Source organism: Hippopotamus amphibius, chromosome 8 (genome assembly GCF_030028045.1).
Source record: "Hippopotamus amphibius kiboko isolate mHipAmp2 chromosome 8, mHipAmp2.hap2, whole genome shotgun sequence".
Classification (NCBI taxonomy): domain Eukaryota; kingdom Metazoa; phylum Chordata; class Mammalia; order Artiodactyla; family Hippopotamidae; genus Hippopotamus; species Hippopotamus amphibius.
Genome location: NC_080193.1, coordinates 59071304 through 59099253, shown reverse-complemented (window position 1 = coordinate 59099253; position 27950 = coordinate 59071304). Strand labels below are relative to the sequence as shown.

The 27950-nt window shown below is 35.2% G+C and overlaps 2 protein-coding genes across 2 annotated transcripts in view; both read left to right on the top strand.

Moving 5' to 3' along the window:
* LRP1B (LDL receptor related protein 1B) overlaps positions 1 to 27950 on the top strand; it is a 1778947-nt gene that overhangs the window by 621526 nt on the left and 1129471 nt on the right. Inside the window, exon 3 of the mRNA XM_057745031.1 lies at positions 8592 to 8729. Coding sequence (XP_057601014.1) covers positions 8592 to 8729 — 138 coding nt within the window. The remainder of the gene's footprint in view (positions 1 to 8591; positions 8730 to 27950) is intronic.
* On the top strand, positions 12934 to 14493 carry LOC130858504 (heterogeneous nuclear ribonucleoprotein K-like). The gene has a single exon (XM_057745032.1). The coding sequence runs from the start codon at positions 13042 to 13044 to the stop codon at positions 14434 to 14436; it is 1395 nt and encodes a 464-aa protein (XP_057601015.1). The 5' UTR covers positions 12934 to 13041; the 3' UTR covers positions 14437 to 14493.

Genomic DNA, 27950 nt, shown 5'->3' with positions numbered 1-27950 from the left:
GAGCCTAAAGTTCCAATCTTTGGAATTAATCTATCGATATTGTTTCTGTAAGAATCTTGTTTAAATGTAAATACATTACCTGTAAGACATAGCACCTAGTATATAATGTTGGCTAGCAAAGAGCAGGGCTCTAAATTTTAACTGAGGTGTAGGGAAGGGAAAACAAATTTCTAGACCCTTTCACAAAAAGAGCATGGGGTGACCTAGAAATCAAAGAACATGTGAAGAATAAAAACATGGAAAGGAATAAAGGAACACTTGAAATACCTAAATGACAATTTTTAATCATCCAAGCTGAGTCTCCTTCATTAGCGCTGGGTTTAAGAAATGGCAATGCTGCAATGACAGTCACTCATAAAATAGTGATTTCATTTATTTTCTTATCTATTTGCCTTTAAGTGGAAAGTCATAAAGCAAGAAAGTCCCTTGGCCTGATAAAGTTCCTATTTCTAAAGGTGTAATTAGTGACAACAATGCTTTGGTTATGTCCATAAAATATTTTTCATTTGCCAGTTTTGACTATTCTAAATGTACACAGTTTTAGTGCAGGAGAATGTTATGACTTAAGCTATATTTGTTGGATTCAGATGTAGACAAACTGATAAAAGTTACTTGATATATTCTAAAGTTATTGAATATATAACTTTATGTATTATACAGAGAAATAGAGATCTCTGTATTTTAACATAACAGTATTTCCAGATATGATTTAGAAAGTTGTAAGAGTCTTAACTAACCACCCATTTATTCATACTCATAATGTCAGACACAATAGTGTCTTTGGTTGTAACAGAATTGCTTTAATATCACACAATCTTCCTTAGGTGACCAGGCATGCTTTTCACATATTAAATACATAAATAAAGCTGTATGTTAGATGTAAGGAATTTTCCTATGCTGAGATTTCTGAAGAATAAGGGCTGAAGAAAAAGGATTTTTAAACCTTAGAACAAGTTATCAAAGCTGTAAAATCTCCTTCCCCAGGGCCTTTAAAAATAGGACAGATGTCAGAGATGGCTTAGGGGTAATGCAGCTGGACAAAATCAATCACCTTTACATCTCTTCCAGTTCTTGAATCTTTACAACAACCATTTGAAATATGTAAACATGTACGCTATTACTGGAGCCTATTTTACAAGGAAATTGAGTGAGTTACTGTTAGAGTGAGTGCACATGTATCTTTTGAGGTTCTTATTCATATTCCCGTATCCTCAATTTTAATCATATAGATTACTCTAACAAATTATATCAATGAATAGTATTTTTTTCAGAAGTTGAAACTCATAAATCCAATTTTAATTTTCTTTAGAAATACTATAAATAGTATTTCTTTGAAATACTATAAATTTCTTTCTTTCCATTTAAATTAAAATATCAGTCTGTCAGGTGAAGTAGCTCATATGCAGAAGTAAATTATCCCTGAAAGTAGAAATAGTATCTTATGAAATGAACATAGTTTTAGGAAAGTTGTATTACAACTGTAAAGGAATTATGTAATCTGATGTTATGTTTAATATTAAACAGATACATGATATTAAATATATTCACATTATGTACTAATTTTGCCAAATAACATGGTTTACATGCTTTACAGTCTTCACAAGCGTCCTATATTGCTGTTAGCTATTTGGATATCTCCTCTGTGAGAATTATAATGGATGTTAATAATGTACTATTTCTATACACTTAATTGCATAAGAATTACCTTTTCTCCTTAAAAGATGATTGTCTACAATAGTTCCAGGAAAATGGGTCTAATTGTATATAAAAGCATTCTTTAAAAAAATTTTTTTTTAAATAGATATAGAAAAGATTAAGTATTTGCAATCATATTAATGGTTCTCCAGAAATTTTAATATGTTGCTTAGTTATAAAGACACTAAAATTTTTAAAAAATGATTCCATGGAAGTTAATTTTTGAAGATATTTTTATTTATTTACTTTTCCCGGTTTTATTGAGATATAATTGACGTCCAACACTGTATAAGTGTAAAGTGTACAGTATAATGATTTGATTTATATACATCATGAAGTGAGTATCACAGTGTATGAGGGTTCTCTTTTCTCCATATCCTTGCCAATACTTGTTATTAGTTGTCTTTTTGACTCCGATCATTCTGACACGTGTGAGGTGACATCTTATTGTGGTTTTGACTTGAATTTCCCTGATGATTAGTGAAGTTGAATATCTTTTCATGTGCCTTTTGGTCATCAGTATGTCTTCCTTGGAAAATGTCTATTCAGAACCTCTGCCCATTTTTCAACCAGGTTGTTTTTCTAATGTTGAGTTGCATGAGTTCATTATATATTTTGGATATTAACTCTTTATTGGCGCTATCTTTTGCAAATACCTTTTCCCATTCAGTAGGTGTCCTTTTTGTTTTGTGGATAGTTTCCTTCACTTTGCAAAAGGTTTTAAGTTAATGTAGTCCACTTGTTTATTTTTGTTTTTTTCCCCCTTGCCTGATGAGACATATTCAGAAAGATATTGCTAAGGCTGATGTGAAAGAGCATACAGCTTATGTTTTCTTTAAGAAGTTTTATGATTTCAGGTCTTACATTTAAGTCTGTGATTCATTTTGAATTTATTTGTGTGCAAGGTGTGAGAGAGTAGTCCAGTTTGATTCTTCTGCACGTAGCTGTCCTTTTTCCCAAAACTATTTATTGTAGAAGCTGTCTTTACCCCATTGTATATTTTTGCCTCCTTTGTCATATATTTATTGCCCACATAGGTATGTGTTCATTTCTGGGCTCTCTATTCTGTTCCATTGATCTATATCTGTTTTCCTGCTAGGACCACACTGTTTTGATTACTGTAGCTTTGTAATATAGTTTGAAAGCATTATTATTTAAGGCAGTTATCACAATTCTTAGTGATGATGGGATCTTAAGCTTAAGAAATAGATAATTTCTACAGGATCCAATATTCAAAAGCCAAATATTGTAAGGGAGACTATCAATAGAAATAACCCTTATATTCCTCAGTTTTTTTTTTTAATCAGTACTAGACTTTACTAGAATTTTAATTTCAAATAATTCTTCAAATTGTGATCAAATCTCAATATTCTAGATGTAAAGACAGGCACAAACCAAATCCCAAACTACATAGTTTAATTTTTTTGAATTTTGAAGGTATTTTATGCTTTTTTCTGATAACTTTATATACCAAATTATTTTTACTTATTTTATATCAACTAGTAATCAATGTTTTTTGTTCCTACATTCTGCTTTATGTTTGAAGTGGGAGAAAAAAATCCTTAAAAATAAAGTAAAGGTCTTGTACCTTAAGAAATATATGTGAAACTGCATATATCAATACAGTTCAGAACTTAGAGATATTTGTACTGTTAAAAAAAAATTAAAATGTGAAATAATCTCTTCATGGTTTCATAGAGCAAATTGGGATCAAAGACACCTATAAGAACCACCCCCCCCCAAGAAAACAAAAAAAAACAAAAACAATAACAAAACAACCAATACAAAATTTGTATGCTTCCCAAACTATGATTTCATTTGATCCATATAACAATCATGTGATGTAGACAGTATTTTTCAAATGCAAAAGAAGAATCTCAGGTTAAGTATTTTATTCAAGTTTAGACAGCTAATGCATGGCAGATAAAAATCCTGATTCAAGGTTTTGATCTCCAAGACTCACAACTGTTCCACTATCACCTGTTATTTTTCACAAAGAAAGCTTGATGGAGAGGCCAGAGCTTGAAGGTGAAAAAGAGCTTGCTGGGTGAAAAAGAGAGAAGATTTACTTTTCAGATGATTATTATTTCATACCAAAAAATCTATAGGTGGGAAAAAATGGGGTGTATTTTAGGGAGGTGAATGATAACAACGAAGTAGAGTGTAAGTACTGAAAATAATTGTATATAATGCTAATTGTGATTAATTACAAATAACGCTAATAAGTTTCAACTATACAATGAAATCAGGCCAAGCGGTTTTGATTTCTTATGGCCAGCAACTGAGATCAGTCATGATTTTAAGATGAGTCATTGGGTGAAAGTTGTATTTGTAAAACCAATTCTGAGAATGCATTGATGATTAAAAAGGTAACTTCTAACACATCAAAGAAAGTTCAGTTGCTAGAACTTCATTCACCAACTGTATGTTGAACAGTTTATTCTTTGTCAGGCAGTGTACTAGATGTTTGTTTCCCAGTCAGAGACAGAGGGAAGTTTATAAAAGAGCATGTGTGAAATGCATCTAAGTATGTGCATGGAATGGTATAAATAACAATAGTGTGACAAGAGTTTAAGTAGCATGAGAAATAAGGGTGGAAAGCGTGTCTAAGAGAAAGGAATTCCGATCAGCTTTCGAAGGATCTTGTATGCCTTTGACTTCACTGTTGGCGGGACTGCAAGAACCTTGGGGAGAAGTTCAGCAGAGGCTGGCGTAAGAAGGGAATAGGAATACAGCAGGTGCAGTCTGTACTTTGAAGAAGGTTAACAGTTAAAAAACAAGTAGGAAGGAAAGGATACCACCTCAAGAAATGTTCAGTCAGAAAAAGTGACTTTATTCTTCAGTGTAGGTTTAGAAAAATTGAATGAGATTGCAGGCATCTTTCCCATTGGAAAGATAGAAATGGGAAATGCAACCCAACAGCAAATCTTGATGGGATGAAACCCACAAAGTGGAATGTGACAGAGTGTCAGGTGGGGAAGTTAACTTTTGGGGGAAGGATTGATACTGATCCTGCTAAGATAAGATGATATCGTGACAAGTGCAGATATTTGACTATATCTGCTGTTACAGAAGAAAAGCCTCTACTCCTTCACAAAATGCACTATCTCAATTATCTTTAGTGAGAAGGGACTTTTGTTGAGATTTACGTCTTCCACTATCACTTTTTACTGAACAGAGTAGATGTTTATGTTTAAAAATAATTGGAACTTTCAAGAACATACAGATGAATCATGCTATCCTTGCATTATCCTAGAAGGCTTATTTGTAAAACGAGGTTCTGTTTAAAAAACGAAAGCTATTTCAGATAATTGGGTAAGGCTTATAAAAAATTTAAAAACATGGACACTATTCTCCTGTGTTTATATATTTTAAATCTTCCTCATGATAGAGTTTTTCTTTCTTGTAATTAATTACTATATTTTAAATTGTGCTACCTTGCTCAGGTCACCTATAATTAGATTTGAGGGACTGGGAATGTTTTCTAAATGTGCATTGCTGACAACTGAAGTGATATTCTCACCAGGACTACCATACTTTTTAAAATTATATGAGTCTTTGTGCTATTTTGAAATTTTTTATGCGCTACCCTGTTATCACAGTGCCTGCCTCAGGTTCCCCCAAATCTTCACAATTTAGCAACTAAAGGGATAATTCTGGATATATCAGAGAACCTCCGACCCTGCTCCTTGCTATGTCCGGGTTATGATTGCTGGTTGTGAGATGTTCTGAATGTCTAAAAGTCTTCACAAGATGAACCACTTAATGCAACATTGACGTGTTCTGAGGAATTCATTCATCCTCCATCATCACATGCCTCTCCTTGACACACAGGAAGATGGGTAGAAGTAGTGTTCAGGGTGCTTTCTCTCTGTTTTCAGGGTGGAGTAAAGGACCCACTTGGGTTATATGCACCGTTACTTCATAAATTGTCTTTGGGCATCAAGGATGGATTATTCCCCAAAGCAATAGTACACTCTTTACCCAAATTGCCTGGTTTCAGTTGAGAACGTGAATTGAGGCAAGCATTGCTATTTCTCAGACTGCCCCATCTCTATCTCCATTTTCAAGAAAGACAATAACATTTTGGTTTTAGCAGTTTTCCAATGGAAATATATCAGCACTGGTCAAAGAGGTTTAAGAATTGATTTTCTCAATTTTGCAGTTAATTCCCAAGTCCGGGGGCAACCTCTACAATTATTTTACAAATAATTCCTGGTATTTACTTCAGTGTAACATTCAAATTATCATTGTCTTAATATGTTTTGGTATGAAAATTTTGGAAGAACTGGTTAAGGTACAATTCATCAAGCCATCACCCAGCTGACTTACCAGTTACCCAGCAGTGATGGAAACCAAGACAAGAGTATATCAAAGGTGGGGAAAACAGTAGCTAGTCTATGAATAAACCAATTAACTCTCTCATTCTTCTAAATGAATTTCTCTTTTGTTCCTACATGCTACCAGTAGGAAGAATCTAATAGTTCTAGATATTGCCTTTGAGAAATCCAAACATTTTTTCCTGTTTTCTCAAAATTTGTTAGTAGCTGAGCCTTTTTTCTTAACACCAGATGTCCATTTCACTCCTTCTAGCATGTTCATCAGTTACCTGACAATCTTAAAAATGGAAACTCATACTTGTTTCCAAATTTTAATTATCAGACAATTACTTTAAAAAATTACTTTGTGACTGTTGGCTATAGCTTTTCAAAACTGTATTAGTTTATAAATTTTAAAAATGATTTATGTTTAAAATTTTATTTTTAAAATGGATTTATATTAATCTTACAAATATAAGGTTCAATAGGTAGAAATACTCAGTGAAAAAAAGTTTCAGTTTTATTCCTGTAATTTGGATTTGAATTTATATATTTGTTTTTAATTATGGATGTGTGTGTATACATATACATTATGTTATATGTTATATATTATATATATACCCACATACGTATCATGAAATATATTTTTTTAAATATTGATACTCAAGTTAGAGAGACGTGTTACAATAAAATGAACTATGCATTTGGAGTGACAGGTGTTTGACAGAATGAATACCCTTGTATAGCAGAAATGTATAAATATATATGAAAAAAGGAAACCTATTAGTGGTAACACTTCAGCTAGTAAAGCTACATCATAAAAATTTGTTTACATCCCCCAAATGGTTGAAAACTGTTTCAGCATCAAACAAAATCATGTTTACCTAGGATGTATATTCAATAAGGCATTTCAAAAAACATATCTTACTTTTGGCAACTCCAGCCATTTTTTTATTTGTGTAATATTTTTGTTTTCTTTTTTATTTCTAATGCTATCATATCACTTTCTTCTGCAATTCACATAATTTTGCACATCCTAGAATATGTTAGATTGGCCTTTTCATTATTGTTATTATTTTGCCTCAACTAAATAAAGTAAAATATTTTTTTTTTGAGTTTTTTTTTTTTTTTTTTTTTCTTTAGGGGCTTGCAACAGAAAAGAAAGTTATAAGATGTAACTCACCTTCTTGGAATATTCTTAACTGTGATAACAGCAATCACTTATTTAGTGCTTGCCAAAAATAATGCTAAGAGCTTTTGATATAATTCTTATAACAACCTGGTAAAACAGAGAAAGTACATAACTTACCAAAGTTACTTAGTTTATAATTGATGAGTCCAGAAATTGGACTCAAGAATCTGGCTGCAGATTCTCTACTACAAGAATCTGCACTACATTGCATGTATTTACATGACTAACACATGTTGAATTCCTACTCTGAGCCTACATCCCCCAGTGCTCAGTGCTTTGCTATAAATAACTTTTGACCCTCACAACAACCCAATGAGGTAGACTCAGCTGATAGTTCCATTTACAGGTGAGAAAACTAATGATAAATTGATTAAATAAATTGATGTCCATAGGTATTGACAAAACCGTAATTATAAACCCTAAGTGTGTCTTGACTGAAAATTCTGGGCAGTTGCAGTAATCTATCAGAAGAATACATGGCTGTACCCCTATGGTGTGACTGCACTTTGGATTTGGGAGAGGTGGTCAAGATTAAGGATCATTATGGGAAATTTGGAAAGTGATTATAAAACAAGTATAAGTAGGAATTTTAGCAACCTGAAATTAGATATAGCAATATACAACTTAGATGTTTGATAAAGATGTGGAATTTGTGAACTTCAAGAAAAAGTCTTGGTGTTTCAAGTTAAGTGTATCTTTAAAAACGCAAGGGGTGATTATATAAAGTGCAGTAGGTAAACTAAATGAGTACATCCTGTTCATCATCGTGTCCCCAAATTCTGTTGTGTGATAGTTACTCGGTCAAGATGTTTTTTAAACAAAAGAATCCACATATAAATAAGTATAAAACTAGCTATTCTTCATAGTCCTAAAGAACAGATTAAAAATATAAAATGCCTTTAAGGTGGACACAACTTCATTTAAATTCCACTGAAAGCTTTTTGTTCATGTTACCTGATACAGTTCTAAAAAGAACCCTACCAAGAAGTTGCCATTATTCATATTTCACAATTGAGGAAGTTGAAACTTACAGGATTTAAGTACCTTGCCCACTTATCTAAGGATACGAGATAAGACAATGATTCAAACCAACCCTTAGATTTTCAATCAACCACGCCTCTTAAGCGTTGAAAGAGTACTTGTGTTTTTAGTGCATTATTTGAAAAAATACACATTATTTTATTTCCTATGCAGCTTTTAAAAATTAGTTTTTTTATTACATAGGCTAATTTTGATGTCTCTGAGAATCAAAGCTCCCCTCTGGTCATATTTTCTATCATTTTGTTTTGTAAATTCACAGTAGTAATTTCTTGTGCTTAACAGTTTTAGTGTTTAAAAAAAAAAAATGAAGCTAAATCACTCTGTTTCTTTTTGCATTTTTCCAGGTCCTGAGGAGGTAGAATTCAAATGCCCCTTGAATCATATTGCTTGCCTTGGTGCCAACAAATGTGTTCATTTATCCCAACTCTGCAACGGCGTCCTGGACTGCTCAGATGGGTATGATGAAGGAGTACATTGCCGTGGTGAGTCCATTTGTGGGAAAATACGACTGAAATATTGAATTTTCATAGTTTTAATGAAAGTTAAAGAGAACATATAACTTGTCTTTTCTTTCAGCGACAACCTTATCAGTTATTGAGAAAGCATGAGTTTTTTTGCTAAACACTCAATATGCATTTCAAAGCTGTGACTATTGTGCTTTATTGAAAAGTGCTGTTAGAAATAAAACAACACACATTTAGACTTTGAAGTTGGGATCGTAAACAATTATATATTTCATAGAAAGGAGTACTTTTGAGCAAAGGACAAATGAGAAGTCTTTGTCACAGCAGATTGATACCATACATATAAAACTTGTTTCTCTGAACTATTGCTTAAACAAAGATTATTTGAAGTAAAACCTTCGCAACCAAATATTTGAATAGAATGTATCATGGGAAAATTTCCCTTAATATTATTTCCATGAAGTTATACTGTTAACTTTCTTGTAATTTTCTTTCATTTTAAAAATCTACATTCTGTGGTGGTCAAGGTTTTACCTATATACTAACCATAGGAGTAACTAAATCTCAAAATTTATAAAAAGCTAATTGGACCTGGTATATTCCAGTAGAACTGGTTGGGGAGAAGGGGATAAAATGTTAGACAAAGAAATAGGAAAAGATTGGTAAGGACCCTGATCTGGAAACAGAATCAAGGTTCCAGTCAAGTGAATCAGTCTTCAACTTGGAGCTGGGAAAGAAACCACTGAATCAGACATCTATAACTCAGATTCTAGTGATTGAATGTAACACAAAGTATTTGAAACCGCCAAAGAGTAACCTGTCCTCCATGTGGGATCAGTAAGACGATAAGGAATAGAAGGAACTGTAGAAAGCTGGGGATGCATGTGATTCACACCAAATTGCTGCCATTTTGGAAAGGTCCTAGGTCACCGAAAGTTCCAGTGTTTCAGGAGGCGCTCCACATCTTTATGTGTTAAAAGTGTTCAAAGTTAGCTACTGCTTTTTAAACGTTGTGTGGTCAGCAGTGTGTACAGGCCTAGAAACTGGAGACCTGACGGGGCTTACTGGTCGCCAGTTTCTCTTATTTGAGCTGAAATAAACTGGATTCAAAACCAGAGATGGAAAGATATATTAGAAAAAGAGTAAATCTTAGTTTAGAAAGGTAATTCAAAGTGGTAAGGATGTTGAGAGAGCATAGATCAACTGAGTCACTAGGTCTTTTCCCTCTTTGTAAAGGGATGTTCCATTACTCTGTCTCTGTGAACAGATTCATACTGAGAAGTTAAAGATCTTCCTTCTTTGGCCAAGTTTCCTTCCTTAGCCTTGAACTCTGATAGAATCACATAAGGAGCCAGTAGATTCTTAGTTTCAGTTATGAACATGTGTAATCATAATTAGTAAGAAATTTTCATTTAAAGGCTTTGTGACATGTATTCCTTTTTTTTATAATTGTATAGTTTTAAAAATGATATTAATAGAAAGTGAAATAGTGAATTACAAAGTAACAGAAGTTAAAGAGTTTTTCTTTTCAGAAGTTAATTATATTTTTAGAGCCTAATTCTATCTGCTTTAGTTACGAGTCAGGCTTCTTATTACATTTAAAACAAAATTTCGGATAGACATATGTGACTAAGCTTTTGAAAGAGTGAAATCATCACATTGCCAAATACTTCCTCCGAGGTGATTATACAAATTTGAATAACTTAAACATATTTCAGTGCTGTGGACCATATGAAAGTGAGTTCTCTAATAAAATTTAGAGTTGTGATCTAATAGATAAAAGGATATGTAAATGTAAAATGGGATCAACTAAAAACAACATCTGCACAAAAATAAAACGGTATTAAATTTATGTTGAGTTTTGGAAAGATAGCATATACTTCAGACTGAGTTTTAGAGTATGTAGTTGCTTACGCTTCCACCCTTTTTACTGTCCTCATTCAGGTTTCCAACTGTTCCAAGTTTATGATCTTTATCACAAGTGACAACTCTTTTCTTTCTTAGTTTGCCAGTAAGAGGCTGATTGTATCACCTTGGCCTTTTTAATATTTCTAAATCTCACCAAATAAAATGTTTAAAAGACCTAAATAATGTATTATGACCTGTGGTGGACTTAGAAATAAGAAGTATATTTGGATCTCTATTATTTACCTCAGTAGAGGGGTTTTCTCTTACCTCTGTGGCCTTGCACAACTACCTAGAATGGTAGGATCAAGGTGACTGAATGATACAGTGATTCCAGAGGTAGTGGTTTAAGAAAATACTTCTGCACTGAGAAAATAAAATTACAGGTGTGTTTGCTTGGCCAGATAGAGGGCCCTGGACACATAGGCAAATTACACATCTTTGAGGCAGCACAGATTTACCACACATATATGGTTTGTGTTCAGAAAAGATGATTGGTTGTAGGCGAAAGTGTATCATGGGAACTGAGTATACTTTCCCACCTTCCACCTTCCTCCTGATTTTAGGTCACACTCAATAAAAAGATGTTTTCTGAAGAGTTAATTAGGCACCGGCCCCATCAAGTCTTTAAGGACTTTTTCATCTACTATAGACATACAATAAAGAAATAAACCAAATTAATTCAAACATTGCATTGACTTTTAGAAATGCTTTTCTTTGTAGAAAAATTCTGTCTAAATCACTTCTCTTTCCATTACTTCCTTTTTGTTGTGTTCTAAGCACACACTCTAAATTAGGAAGCCTAAAACATAATTCAAAGATGGATATGTTTTCTATTTCCTTATAAAAGATCTGAAGTACATTTGGTGATATATTTGTAGCCTTTATGCAAATTAATAAGGAGAAAAGTTTAACATTTCGGAGGTGATATTTTGGTCTTGGGAATGCTTTAATATCAACTGAATTGTTTTCAGAATGGTTTCCTAGAAAAGATCAATTTCTCCTTGGTAAGGGTAATGAAATGATATCTATTATTAATGATTTTCTATAACACTGATATTTTAATCTCCATAATTTAGCTTCATTTAAAGAAAAAAATGGATTTTTGCATATGGGTGTACTTATATTTAGGACTGTGCTTGTAAAAATTGTACAATGGGAACATTCAAAATCACCACATTATATTTCAGAAAATTTCATGTCTTCCTGTATAGTATTTCATATTGGTGGTAATATCACTATATCTAAATTGCATGAGCAATGAAAACACATTCTATACAGTATGATGCCTCTCAATGCAGGATGGTTCCAAAAAAATCCTTCCAGAATGCTGGAAGAAGTGAACAAATTCAACTAGTAGAGACCAGTTGGACTGAGGTATCAGGTATCAAAACACTAATTTAGTATTTGACATTCTTAATTCATTTTGTTAACATTTAAAGTAGTTATAAAGAAGAGAAGCCCTCTTTTTATTCACAACCCTAGTTAAATTACATTTTCAGTGCAAAATAGTCATATGCTCAAGGGACTGACTGTCTCTGCGGCGCTCTCTGCTCTCATTCTGTTAAAAGAATACGGGAACTCTTCTGGTCACTGAGAAAAGGAATCCTTTCTTCTGTGGCCCTAGAGAAAGAGATTCTGTAATCTGTGTGATCTTTTTCCAGTAAACATTCCAATGTCCTTTTAAATTCAAGGGGATATGTGAAGAGCTTACTAAAACTGATTAGGGAATGACACTCTCTGGCATCTGCAAAGCTCCCCAACCCAGAGACACAAGTATGCATACATAGACACACATACTGTTCTTTTCTGATTTCTCTTGTCTATTCTAAACCTGTTCCTACGTGATTCTGAGCGTATATTAATTTGGTGTATTTGATCAGGAACCTAAAGAAGAATGAGATTCTTCTTATATTTTGTCTAACTCCTTGAAGTAATGCATATTAAGAACTTTTAAAATTCCATTTGATTATTTTACTTGCTAATTGGAATATAACTTTCCTGACAATTACATTTTTCTCTACAATCTAATGTATTTATTTTAGATTCTAGTAATTCTAATGTGTTGATTTTAATGTATTTATTTTAGATACCAGCTTGTATTTAAAGTTTTATATTTATTTTTCTTTTATATTACTATTCATAAAATTAAGTTCTTATGAGAAGACGCCAAAAAGTTCTGAAGGGAATTTGCAAATTACAGGCTTTCTCAAAATGGACCAAGGTAAATGGCAAACTTTATTAACTACGATGATTCACCATAGGAAAAATAGTAATCCTTAAAACCTCTTGTGTGAGGCGGGGAGGCGGGGGAGGGCGGTGGGGGCCTACGCTCGTTCTCTGTCTAGCTGTGACCGGCTGAGGCGGCGCGGCGGCGTAGGGACGGTAGCCTTACCAGATTGGTGTGTTCCTTTAATACAAGAAAATGGAAACTGAACAGCCAGAGGAAACCTTTCCCAACACCGAAACCAATGGCGAATTTGGTAAACGCCCTGCTGAAGATATGGAAGAGGAACAAGCTTTTAAAAGATCTAGAAACACTGATGAGATGGTTGAATTACGCATTCTGCTTCAAAGCAAGAATGCTGGGGCAGTGATTGGAAAAGGAGGCAAGAATATTAAGGCTCTCCGTACAGACTACAATGCCAGTGTTTCAGTCCCAGACAGCAGTGGCCCCGAGCGCATATTGAGTATCACTGCTGATATTGAAACAATTGGAGAAATTCTGAAGAAAATCATCCCTACCTTGGAAGAGGGCCTGCAGTTGCCATCACCCACTGCAACCAGCCAGCTCCCGCTCGAATCTGATGCTGTGGAATGCTTAAATTACCAACACTATAAAGGAAGCGACTTTGACTGCGAGTTGAGACTGTTGATTCATCAGAGTCTGGCAGGAGGAATTATTGGGGTCAAAGGTGCTAAAATCAAAGAACTTCGAGAGAACACTCAGACAACAATCAAGCTTTTCCAGGAATGTTGTCCTCAATCCACTGACAGAGTCGTTCTTATTGGAGGAAAACCTGATAGGGTTGTAGAGTGCATAAAGATCATCCTGGATCTTATATCAGAGTCTCCCATCAAAGGACGTGCTCAGCCTTATGATCCCAATTTTTATGATGAAACCTATGATTATGGTGGTTTTACAATGATGTTTGATGACCGCCGTGGACGTCCCGTGGGATTTCCTATGCGGGGAAGAGGTGGTTTTGATAGAATGCCTCCTGGTCGGGGTGGGCATCCCATGCCTCCATCCAGAAGAGATTACGATGATATGAGCCCTCGTCGAGGACCTCCTCCACCTCCTCCTGGACGAGGTGGCCGGGGTGGTAGCAGAGCTCGGAATCTTCCTCTTCCACCACCACCACCACCTAGAGGAGGAGATCTAATGGCCTATGACAGAAGAGGAAGACCTGGAGACCGTTATGATGGCATGGTTGGTTTCAGTGCTGATGAAACCTGGGACTCTGCAATAGATACATGGAGCCCATCAGAGTGGCAGATGGCTTATGAACCACAGGGTGGCTCTGGATATGATTATTCCTATGCAGGGGGTCGTGGCTCATATGGTGATCTTGGTGGACCTATTATTACTACACAAGTAACTATTCCCAAAGATTTGGCTGGATCTATTATTGGCAAAGGTGGTCAGTGGATTAAACAAATCCGTCATGAGTCAGGAGCTTCGATCAAAATAGATGAGCCTTTAGAAGGGTCCGAAGATCGGATCATTACCATTACAGGAACACAGGACCAGATACAGAATGCACAGTATTTGCTGCAGAACAGTGTGAAGCAGTATGCAGATGTTGAAGGATTCTAATGCAAGATATTTTTTCTTTTTTATAGTGTGAAGCAGTATTCTGGAAAGTTTTTCTAAGACTAATGAAGAACTGAAGGAGTCCTGCATCATTTTTTTTTTATCTGCTTCTGTTTAAAAAGCCAACATTCCTCTGCTTCATAAGTGTTCTGCATTTGAGGTGTAGTGAAATCTTTGCTGTTCACCAGATGTAATGTTTTAGTTCCTTACAAACAGGTTTGGGGGGTGGGAGAAGGTGTGCAAAAAACTAACATTGAAATTTTGAAACAGCAGCAGAGTGAGTGAATTTTAATTTTTGTTCATTGTTGGTGGTTTAAAAAAAATCCCCCCATGTAATTATTGTGAACACTTTGCTTTGTGGTCACTGTAACATTTGGGGGGGTGGGACAGGGAGGAAAAGTAACAGTAGTCCATATGTCCCTGCCATCTATTCAGAGCAGTGTGCAGAATGTAATGCTCTTTTGTAAGAAACATTTTATGATTTTTAAAATAAATTTAGTGAACCAAAAAAAAAAAAAACCTCTTGTGTGGATCTCATATATTCCAAATATTCCAAAAAGGAATTAATCTACCCCAATTAGATTTAATTAATTGATTTGACAAAATTAAATTTAATAAAAGTTAGGAATTAATTCTTAAATTCCGGACTCTGTTTTTTTCCATTTTTCCAGAAGGAAATGTTTTATCTTGTGGTGGTGCTTCGTTAGTCATTACAATACTGATTTCAGAGTGGCGTAAGAATAGCTTTTAGCTACCAAAAAGAAGGAAAGAGAGAAGTTAGTGAATTTGATAAGGAAAACAAATGAATTTGGAGAATTTAGTTGTTGTTTTTACTTTCATTTTATTGTATGAATGGATCTTGTTCTACTTCCATTTTAAAAGTTCCCATTGAAAAGTATTGCCAATCTCTATCTAAATTAAAATAAGCTTACTATGCTACAGAAGGGAATTTCAGCATGCAGAATCTGAAAACAAAGGTATGGAAAAGAGGTACAATTGCAAGCAGTATTATAGAAAGTGTATCTGTCAGCAACATAAAGCTTAAAGCACATGGAGGGAAACTTCACAGTGGGTATCAAGTCACTTGAAACATCAGTAAGCCTAGAGCTAGAAAACAAGCAAACTGGTATTAGCCGGGAGGACCTGGGTTTGTGTGCTCAGACCACTTTTGATTAGTAAAGTTCCTGCAACTGAGTCGATCCTGCTGTAATTTTTTCTTTGTGTTGGGTTGTGCTAAGGTGATCAGATAGTCTCAAATCTATCTTAAGTGTAAGCCTTTGCTCCAAAGAGATTAGTTTAAGTAATTGAGTTAGTTTAGTGAAATGCTATGACCCTTAACATTGGTTTGTTTCAGGGCCAAAGTAATGCTTCTCAGAAGCGAAGGAACAATTCCTAGAAAGAATAGATCTTCTACAAGTGTATCATTCCTCTGTAAGACTATTGCAGATGTAGTTTATGTTGACCAATGGCACCTACATGAAATTACTTAGTGTACTTCTTGCAGACTATTCTATTTATATAGTGTATAGATGTGTGTCCACATGCATACATATATGCATAGGTACACATATACATGTACATATGTAAGTACATATATTCATTTTTCAGAGTTTTAGTTTTTAAAATGCTGCTTAATTATAAAGATATTTGACTTTTTAACACTGACTTATCAGGTATAATTGTGAACTAATCCTGCTAAAGAGATTGGATTTCAAGTTTTAGCTATTTGAGTATGTTGACTTCCAGAAACAGTTAACTAGCTAACAATACCTGTGGGAAAAGTGACTAAGTAATTTGGCTCTATATTATACCCCAGCATTCAAAATGATCATCTAAGATTGTTTATTGGAAGTGAGTCTTTTTGTAGTGGATTTATATCTTTGATTAATGTTAATATTATACTAACTAGTGCTCTCTTCCCCCAAACAGAATTATTTTTAAGAATAAATATGGAAATAAAATTTTGTAAATATAGAAAAAATGGTGCATAGACATACTAATAGCTTAAAATGATCTAACGTTGAAGGATCTAACTTAAAAAAAGAGATATTCTTCATTAAAACATCGTCTCAAATTCTATACCCATCTTCTTAACAGTGGTTTCAAACTAACTTATACTACTTCAGTATTTTTTGACCAGATCTTTTCCATGGTGATAACTCTGGTGCGTTATGGACCTTCAATTATTTTTGACTTGTGCTCTAGTTTCAGGTTATTTGGATTTTAAATAGATGCAAGTTAAATACGTGCATCCACAACTCACCCAGTAGAGTATTTATTTTGTTTGCTTATTATCTGTAGGAGAAGAAATGGCAGTTGCTTTGATATAGAGCTTTACTCCTTGGTTCAAACAACTCCTATTATGCCTGTTCCTCAAACATAATGGCCTGTTAGATAGAAGGCTTTTATGAAACCATAAAAAGCCAAAGAATCAGGTTTCCCAACCCCCAGTAATCTCTCCCTAACAGAAGAGACTTGTTAGTAGTTCCACCATTTTTGGAATTGTTAATGTATATGCATATTCATGGGCACTGGGGCTCATCATTTATCTGGACCTTTCCCTTACCCGCCTCTTCCTGATATGATAGAAAATAGAGAATAGTTTGTAAGAAATAATAAAGGATATGAGGCCAAAAAGAATATTATAAATGGGCCAACAGAAACACAGTAAAGTTTTCCCTGTATTCAATTCATGTATTAACTCCAGTAAATGTTTATTGAGCAATGACAGTATTCCAGATGCTCCCCTAAGCCTCAGGGATATAGAAAATCCTATTTTTTGCCTTCATGGAATTCACACGTCTTAATGGTGGAAGATGAAAATGGGTAAGGAAGAGTAAAATGAGGAGCATCTAATTCTGCTTGAGGGGATGTATGTAGGAGAATTGCCCGAGAGAGTTGATATGCATCTCACTCTAGGAGTTGAGTAGGCAAATGAGAGAAGGAAGAACATTTTGAAAGTCAGGAACTATATGTGCAGAGGCACAAGTGAGTAAGAAAGCATTGTACACTTGAGACTCTATGTTATTTGGTAAGTTTGAAGCATTGGGTCCTGAGTGGAGAGAGATGAGTTTGAAGATGAGAAAATACTTGGTATTAGACCTGGTGTGATTACGTTAGAATAAGGATGCAGCATGACCCACTTAGAATGCATTCCATACAACTGTACAGAGAAAGAATGTGGAAAATGACACTAGGATATATTCTCAATAATATTGTAAGGATATTATATGACACTTTTACCATTAAGCATATGAAGACTAGAATTATTGCATATGTGTAGCAGGTTATGCAACTTATTCTTAGAAGGTTAAATGCATTATTATAACCATGAAACCTTGAACTAAACAGTCATCTATCCCTGATTCACACTGATCAGTTCCCAAAACAAGGGATGTTGTGTTATTCTTTAACGTGTCACTTGGAGGAAGTTGATGTATGAGAAAGTCAAAATAGATGACTTGGGAAGCCATAGTAAGTGAATTCTTTTTTAGGCAAAAGTTAAGGTACTGGGAAAGTGTATCTACTATATTAAGCAACTGGAATCCCATCTTTAGCAAGCTACCAAAATACCACCTTAGTTGATGCCTAAGTTTTATCCTCCTGTATCTTAACTTTGGGAAATATATGACTGTTTCAATATTATTCAAAGTATGAATTATAACAAACTGTCACTCAGCTCTCTACTCAACCTCAGATGTGAGGCCAAATCCCCTATGATTCATTATTTGGTTTTTGACACAAGCAGCTTGATATTTAAAAAAGTAAGGAATTAAAGCAAGTAGCTAAGGTTGAATGGCATCCCCAGGAGTCGCACAGAAAAGCAGTTTGAGAGTAAAGTTCAAATACTGTGACCTTGAGTTTTCATTTGCCAGTTTTGACTACTGGGCCTTAACTTAGCAACTCAGAGATGTGCATAAAATCGTTATGCTTCAGGATCCTTTCTGACCTGGTCTTAAAGCAGCACGATGGCTTGTAGAAAATCTACTGAAAACCATTTTGAACCAACTATATATTCCCTGTCAGTCTTATTAATTGATTGAGCAGGAAAAAAAAAAGTGTGCTGAGTGAACAACAAGCTGAAAAACTATATAACAAGCTTGCAGAATTGAATGTCTCAATTTGACTATTAGCTCTATCCCCTTGAGAAAATTAGTGCTTTCATTTGATGAGGGATGTGGAAAGGAAATGGAGAAGTTTATTTTAACTCTTTAAAGTAGCTTTGCAATATTAAAAATAAGAAGTTTAAAAAAATTAGGAATTCAACTTTCATAGTGGAATCTGGAAGGAAAATTGAGAGGCTTTTCAAAGTCATTAAGTGGAGAAAGATTACATTCTAAAGTAAAAACCAATACAGTGCCATTCCAATGAGAAGAAACTAATAAACAGAAGATTTGTGATTTGTTAAGCCCAATCTGGAATTCTAGTAAATCTCACAGAATTCTATAGAGAGAGGTTTTCACATTCTCCCTCTTTTGTAGAGGCAGAATTTCAATTCTGAATTTGTAATCTGTTCAAAATTGCAGAACAGACTATTTCTGCTGCCTTTTCTTTGATCCATTGTTATCACTTATACAGTAAACTCTATTCCACTGAATCACATATGTAATAATGTCATCATAACTGAGTATCTCAATATATAAAATAATATTCAGAAAAACAAAATAGCTGTGAGACTGGTGACTTCTGAGCTCCCTGTAATCAGTCAGTTCATAATCAAACCAACTTATTTATGTTTTACTCATGTGAAGATGTAGAGAATTATGCTTGTGTACTTTAAATTTCTCCAAACCTTTCTACATATATTTGCATATTTGAGTTTAGACACAAATTCATTAAAGATTAATCTTTGGGGGGGGGGAATTACACAACCCGGGTTTATTTACTTTAATGGGGAATTTGCATTCTAGCTCCTCGTTAGGTTTGTGATGAAGAGAAAGCATGGAATTTGAAGCTTGATTTCGAATGATTGACCTTTCTATGCCACAAGGGATTGTGCACCAGTGCAGACAACCCGCTGTGGTTGTGGAAACCATAAGATGCCAACCAAAGTGAGATCACTCTGCTCACAAGGGCTTCTTCTGAATTAGGTCAGTGTGACCGAGCCAAGACTTGAGTATTAGATCCAAGGAGAATTGGAAGGACAAGCCCCAAAGAGCATTTTTCACTTCCATTAGCTGAAACGGGTGATGTGTTCTCATTCAGACTACGGGTGTGAAACCAAGAGTGCCAAGAAAAAAATCTATACGGTTCAATAAATGGCTCTGAGATTTATCCAATATTCTCAGAGCAGAAGCACTAAGAACCTAAATTGTCTCATTTTTAGCTAGATCAATTAAATATTACCTAAGAAGTCTCTAAGAAATTTGGAAAGATATCTTAGTAAGTATAAAATGCTCTTAAATCCAAGTAGTTTTATATAGAATATGTAAATAATTTGTTATATACCAATTATATAAAATCTATTGTCTATAAATGCATGTAGAAATATATGTACGTGAATATGTATTCTATTAGATTTTCCTGGCCTGTGTGTATTGGATGTCTAGTTGAAATGCTTATTTCAGGGAACTGTAAAAAAATTTATATCTTTATGCATTTCACCTATGTTGTGGTTCGTTTGTTCCTGTTTTTTAAAATTGGTGTAATGCAATGGTTATGCTAGTCACGTATTGATACTTACTTTGAGTGCTGTGTCCTCCTCCCAAATAAATTCTAGTTCCTTTCCCGTAAGTCAGGTTTGTATCCTACCCTTTTAAACTAACAAAAAGTGCAGAGCTGAGAGAAATATATTTGGGGTCAAAGCCTGGTAATCTTGCCCAACACAGTATAGCTTACCTTTTGGGATGAACTTTGCAATGCAAATATGCCTTGGTTTGATTCACCCTTTTCCTTTCTGTGTATACATCTTATACCCCTAATAGATCGGAAATACCTAAACAAACTTACCTTTCACTTCTACCTAAGTCACTTCACTACAAGGACTCAACCAACTGGGCAGGGAAGAGAGACACACAGGAAACAGAGTGATGAAATGCAAAAGTACGTGGAACTGTGTGGAAGAACACACAACGCATACTTCACTGTAAGCCAGAATTATTGGCCTCAAACTATGTGCTCCTTGTCTGGAAGATTCACTCCTGCATTTTGCCTAAAGTGATTTGCTCTTTTCAGTTTTGTTTCTTCTTATTTATCAGAAATATCTGTGATATGCAAAAGGGAAGCAAAGGTCTCCTCAATGACTATAAGTACAAATAGAGAAGCAGTAATAACTTTCTCTCAGTTTGAAACAGAATTGTAAGATAATAGGGCCAGAAGGGACTTTCAGAGGTCATCCAGTCCATCCATCTGCCTCTAGGCTGGTCTGAACCCAAACTTGCCTAGACAGATTGCTATCTACCCAATTTGGAAGACCTCCAGGGAGAGAAATTCTATCAGCCATTTTTAGTAACACAGTCAATGCTTAGCAATTTGAACTCTGAGCAAATGCTTGCATATTGTATTGTAAAATTCCCCACGCCCTCTCAGTTTTTATTAGCCTTCTCTCTCCAATAGAGTCTATATTCCTGTGGCTTGATCATGTTTTTCTCGCACTTCTCCAGATAGCCTTACATTTTCAAAATATCTAAAGTTATAAACCACCTGTCCCAAAAAAAAACAAGATACAGTTTAAGTGTCTGACTATATTCACTCTAATTGACTGGCATAGGTCCTGACTCCTATGATTCTCTTTACATATTCCATTCTCTTTATATATTTTTTATACCTTAGTGTTCCTTGCTCACTCATGTTGCATCAGTTAGGAATTGAATTTGGCTGTGAAAAACAGATCTTAAAAAGACTGATAGAAAAAGATGGTATTTCATTTTTCTCTGTAGTAAAAAAATGTTCAAAGGTAAGTGGATGTGTTTATGGCATGATCTGTGTTCCAGGCTCTTATATTTCCCTTCTGTCATCCATGTCATTTGCCTTCCATCTTCAGAGTAGGCCAGTGGTTGTAGATGCCACTGCGGCTCCAAATGTAACATCCGTATTCTGAAACCACTAGGTGGCATTTCAGGGGCTCTGAAGAGCTCTGGGTCTTTGTGTCTCCACAGAGGAAGAATTCAGCAAGAGGCAAAGTAATAGAGAATAATTGATTTATTAGAATAGGACGCTTGTGAGGCTTTCAAGCGGGCAGGCGAGAGGGTGACACACCTTGAGAACTTAGTAGGCTACAGTTTTATAATCACTCTTGAGTAGACATCATGCTTCCATCATCAGCTCTTCCAGGTTGGGCAGGGGAGTTTTCTTGTTCTTACATGGTCAAGCCAGGACTGCCATGGGACTATGGAAAAATTATTTCAGGTCTCAGTACAATGAGGGTCTTTCACTTTGAAATGTCACCTTTCCATAAATTATTGTTTGTTTGTTTGTTTTATGTATGCAGAGAGCATGTCCTAGGGGTGATTAACGTATGGAGCTCACTGGGCAGGATGTGGGTCTCATGCCATCGCGGTGTTATTGTTTTGGGGCATGTCTCATGCTTCTGTTGCATGGGTTTGTTGCTAAGCAAGCTTTTTGAGTGATCATTAACTTACAGGGGTCTCCCATACTTTTTTCTTTACTTACGATTCTCTAATGGGATTAACTATTTAATTACCTACTTTGTTCCTTTACTCTGTCCCTATCAATTCTAGGAGGAACAAAGAATACAGTGTCTCTACCAAGCAAATCAACCTTCTTCTTAAGGAACTTTCCAGAAGCTTAACCTCCAAATTTCTATCTCTATACCATTGGTCAGAGTTTTAACACATAACCACCCTCAATTGCACGAAAGATTGGGAGAGGTAGCTTTTCCATTGTGCAAACACTGCTTCAACAGGATCAGACTTGGAAGAATGGGGTAATGGATATTTAGTAGCAATTAAAAGTTTTTGCTATACATGCTTTAGTAGAGGAATCAGAAAACTGATTGTTCACCAGCTAAGTGTTATAGTCGTTGACGAAAAAGTTATTCACAACTAGAAGTTGAGAGTTATGTTTTATTCAGCGGGAATTTTTAGGACTTCAAGCCCAGGAGGCGGCATCTCAAGATGAGAGATGCTGAGAGAACAGCTCCGAGGAGGCGAGGCAGGGGAGCTAGGATATATAGGAGTTTTGCAACAAAGGGCAGGGAGTAGGAACAAAAGATTACTGTTAATTAAAGAAAGCTAGAAATCTCAAGTTAAGGAATTTAACACTTTTCTATGTATGAGAAGATGCAAGAGTCTGCGCTCACTGAAATCATTTCTTTGATATGCACCTCAGCTGGGGCCAGCATCCTGTGTTTTCACACCCTGAGCTGGGGAGTGGCTACAGTCTGATGGCTGCTAGATGGCAGGTATTCTTTTCCTTTCTGAGTTCCTTCAGGGCTCACCAGCTCACTGTTGGTAGTGGCTGCAATCACGGATGACTATAACATCCTTTGTTTACTAATATGGCAGACAGTATTCCATTTATCACAGTTGTATTGTGTTTGAAAGACCTACAGGAAGATTCTAAAGGACAGAGAGAGCTGGACATCAGCTAGCTTTATGGCTTTGAAAACCAGTAATATGAGATGTTTGGACATATCACTAAAACTTTTTTTCAGATATAGTATTGTATAAACCAATAAAAAGATTCATTTTACTTTGGAACTATAAGAGAACGGTCAGGATCTGCTGTAGCAGAGTTTCCAAATAACTGGACTAAATGTCTATAGAGGATAGTTCCTGAGGAGCCGGTAAGGGCTGGCTGCTGCCAGAGAAAAGGTCCGGATAAGTGTGGTTGAATGGAGAAAGATGTTCTCTCTCCCTTCCTTCCTCCCTCCCATTCTCTCCCTTAATCTTTTTTTTCCCATTCTTCCCCATTTTCTTCTCTCTTCCTTCATTGCTATCCCCCATCTTAAACTTTTTCAGGCTTTCTATTTGTATTCCTTCAAATTTAGGCTTAAACTTGAAACTTGTTTAAAACTATCTGAATTTTAAAGTCTTTGCTGTTATTTTACATCTCTGGTCAGCCAACCCTATCTCATCACTTATTTTTACTATGTGGTTTGTCATCATGTATAAATTTTTGTTGGTTTCTTTAATACTTCGAGAATGCCAAACTGTGTTACATTGCTTTATCTCATCCTCTCTATTAAGGTAAACTTATTGTTTTGTTTTGCTTTCCAAAAACTACCAATAGCTTCCAATCAACCAAATATACCCCAACTATATTATTGCTTTTGACTTTTATTCTGTAAGATCTAATTACTTTCTCTTTGAATTCCACTTGTCATCAGGTGATTACTTCTGCCACTTTTTATATCTGCAAATTCTTATCTGAGATCCCAATTAAGAAAGCCATTTTTGCCACATGGTTCTAGAGAGTTAAGTATGCGTTATATAGGCACTGGAACAGATCTTAATAACAACTCACAGTCAATAACAACATATTGGATAGTTTTATATTATTTATATATAAAGAGAGGGAGGGAGAGAAAAGGGAGGAAAAGAGGGAGTGTATATATACATATATATATATAGTATATATAGTATAGTATATATATATATATAGTATAGTATCACTTGAGACCCATTACAGTTAGTTCCAAAATTAAAATCCTGTTGTCTAAGTAAGAGAAGAACAAGATGAAGATTTTCTATGTGTTGAGAAAAGTCAGAGGAAAAATGTTAGTTATTGTATCAAATTTTCTATGAACCTAACTCACTCACTCTTCTCATTTTTAACAGTGGTTAAATCCACATCAGTGTGGTGGTATGCTTCTCTTTTGAATGGGCTGTTGAGGGGCTGTGGAACTCCTTGGGATGAAACTAAAAGTACCTTTCTCCTCACCAGTCTAGGTTAGGAAGATCTGTGTGGGTTAACCAGCAAGGACAAATGTGGCTTTTCTAGTATTAACAGTTTATGTCTTTTAGGACCCTGGAGTTGAGACAAATGTTACTGAATTGCAGTCAGCAATATCTCCCGAACTGGAATTACTGTATTTCTAGTTTATACATTGCAGTGGATTTCACAACCTCAAAAACCAGGGGGGGAATGAAACTTGCACACATATAAAAACATAGATTAGATTGTTAAATTGTTGCTATAAATTCCTTGCTCATATAGAAATAATTAATTACTATGGAAGGAAGAAATAGCACTCATTTTTTTTAAAGCTAGATATACAGATATTCTTTATTGTCAGATTATTTTTGTTTCTGGGCTAAACTGTTCTTGTTGATAAAATTTTTTCTATTTGATTGTTGGATTTTTCTCCCAGTTTATTTAGTTCACCAGTGTATATTTCCCTTTTCCTTCAATAGCTTTTTTCATTTTTATCTGTCTTTTTTTTTTATTATTATGGGCATGCTATAGTTTCTAAAGTGAGAACTATTTCCCAGAGCAAATATGAATATTTCCAAAGTACTAAATAACAATAATTTCTTGCTGTTCAGATACAGATGGAATATATAATAATTCTTTTGTATAGGCACTTAACAGTTAGTTCATTGATTTGAAGTGGTACAACTTTTTTGATGTTCTTATGCCATGCAACCAAGGTACTATGTATCTACAAAGGACCAAAACTAATTTAAGAAATGCCCAGAGGTTTTCAGTGTGTGTTTACTAATGTAGAATGTTAAAGGGTCATCTAATTCTCTTCATGAGGTCACAGAATGGTTGTGAATTTACTACTTACTCAGTATAGCTTGTAATTCAACTTTCTACCTATCTAAATAAAGCTACCACTGTAAAATTGTGTCAGATGTATTTCCTAACTCTTGAGAAATTACAGTGTACACTGGTATCATAGATACAAATTGCTATGGATATTTAAGATCATATTTTATGCTGTAATAGCCATTAAAATTCAGTATTTTAAATTACATTAGCTGTTTGTTCACTTTTCAGTTGGACAAATGATTTTATTGTTGGCTTTGGATAATTGGTCGCTACTAATATAGCAACAAACCAGGCACAGAGCTTAAACTTTCTTTGTTGATAGGCTAAGGCCCATTTATTTGAGAAATATAGGGAGAGGATGGAATATTTTCCCCTGTTCTTCTTATGTAATGGGAGGAGAATATATTTGATCTAAGATTAGGTATGAAGCTATAATTGAACTGATATGTTTAAAGATCAAATAAAAGTTCTGCTTTAGGTACTATCAGAGTTAAATTATAATTAGTTTAAAAGCACCTGTGTACTCTGTAGAGCTCTAATTTCATACTAGAGCAGACTAGGTGCTGTTAGTTCGATCACAGGTGATAGAAGAGACAAGGTGCTACTAATAATGTGCATGTGGATGATTAGAAAATAAAAGACCAAAATTCGTATGTCTGAGAGAAGACTGTAGGGGGACACTGATTTATACAAACTTATTAAAATAAATTTGAAACCTGATGAACTTGGAAACTGTGAAGTTGCAGCAAGATGAACAGCCAAAGGTCAGAAAAATGCACGTTACACATTTTTTAAAATAAATTTATTTTATTTATTTATTGGCTGCATTGGCTCTTCATTGCTGTGCATAGGCTTTCTCTAGTTGCAGAGAGCGGGGGCTTCTCTTCCTTGGGGTGCTTGGGCTTCTCATTGCAGTGGCATCTCGTTGCGGAGCACAGGCTCTAGGCGTGCGGGCTTAGTAGTTGTGGCTCACGGGCTCTAGAGCGCAGACTCAGTAGTTGGGGTGCACGGCCCTAGTTGCTTCGCCACATGTGGGATCCTCCCAGACCAGGGATCGAACTGTGTCCCCTACATTGGCAGGTGGATTCTTAACCACTGCACCACCAGGGAAGTCCTGCACGTTACATTTTTGGGGTGTGCGTGTAGTAGGTTAATCTGGACGAGGTAAAGAAAATAGTCTGATAGAGTATAATTTTTAAAGTTGACTTAATATCAACTATTTTGTATGATCACAGAGAATCATTTATTTCAATATCCTTATGCCATCTTTGCAATTATGTAATGAAAACAGTGTATTAAGTGAAAAGAAACTAAGGTATGAGAAATGTAGGATCATGTCTTTCAAAAGAAATATATATGATGATATCATATGAAAGTACTTATTTTATATGAAAGCATGCTCAAAGACTGTTTCATGGGTCAGTTATTATTAAAGGTAGCTTTCTTGGCATTTAGTATTTCAGATACTTATTTTCTTCAGAGTTGCATATTTATACTAGTTTCATATGCTGTTTTTCATAGAATCAGTCCTCAAAAATGTGATTTCTTTGTTCATTTCATTTACCTGTTGGATAAATATTTGCTAAAAATCCAGTATAAGCCAGGTATTATGCTAAGTGCTGGGTATATTCAGATGGTTCATGCCCTAAAGGGGTTTCCATCATTGTGTGTGGATACAACTGATTAGCAAATAATTGTAAACAAATGCAGTTAGTCCACTGCTAGAAATACATCATTGCCTTTAGAGAAGCTACAATTGGACCTGAAGCTCAAGTTCCTTAAAGGAATATTGTCATGGATCAATTACAAGTATCACCATCACTTAGAGGGAATATGGTCAGAATACAGGATTTTTTACCTTGAATTGCATCATTTATTTAATCTTTAGGTCTGAAATGATTGAGAAGTCCATTGAAAAGTTTTCCATGTTGTACTTTTTAGGCCTCTTTCATTTGCTATTGACCATAGTTCCTTCAAATGCCTTAAACAAAAGTGAGGATTTATTGGATGGGGTAACTTCATTTTGGGTCTTGCCCAACGGTCCTACTGACTTAAGAATTAAATTCTCACTACTCCAAGTTCAGGGAAAATGGAGCTGATTTTGCTAATGTTTTCAAGAAAAGTCTTGTGCCCGAATTTCTGTAGCTCCTCCCCTGTGCCTTCCATATCACTCATTAGAAATTAAGTCAGAATGCCAGAAATCCATTGCTCTCTACCCCTTACTTTTCTCTGTCTTGAATCTACCAGTACTTAACCCAATGTCTATGTTATTATGTCCTTTCTCTCATTTATGTGCATCACTAGAGAACTGTAACCATCCCAAGGGCTCTTCTTTTGTCTTCTTTTCTCGGTCTTCCACTGTATAACTTACTGTCTACAGAACTATCTATCTATGTATCTACAGTCCACTATCTACAGAACATCCTACATACTCAGTCTTTCATGGATCACATCATCTTCTTGGTAAAGAACACCTGGCCCTCCCTGATTACCCTGCAGACCTCTCAAATGAAAATTGATTTTCCCTGACTGTTCTCCCACCACTGGGCCTAAAGTTGGGGTCAGTTTTCTCCATCCTCCTTACTGCAGCATACAGACCATTCTTCCTCCCTCCTAAAAATATTCAGCTTTATGGCACATACCATCAGATTATTTTATCCACTACTCTTCATTTCTGTTATCATCTGCTGACACCCTGGTCATTCCCTCCTCTTTCTCATTGATTGTAGCTCTGTCTCGCCAATACTACTTCTGTCTTAACTCTTGGCAAATTCAATATACTTTTAGATAATATTTATAATAAGTCGGCCTCTCAATTTCTCTACGTAACCTCAGCCATT

What these genes read in the sequence shown, in the direction of transcription:
- LOC130858504 (XM_057745032.1), top strand. Translation starts at nt 13,042, where the DNA reads ATGGAAACTGAACAGCCAGAGGAAACCTTTCCCAACACCGAAACCAAT.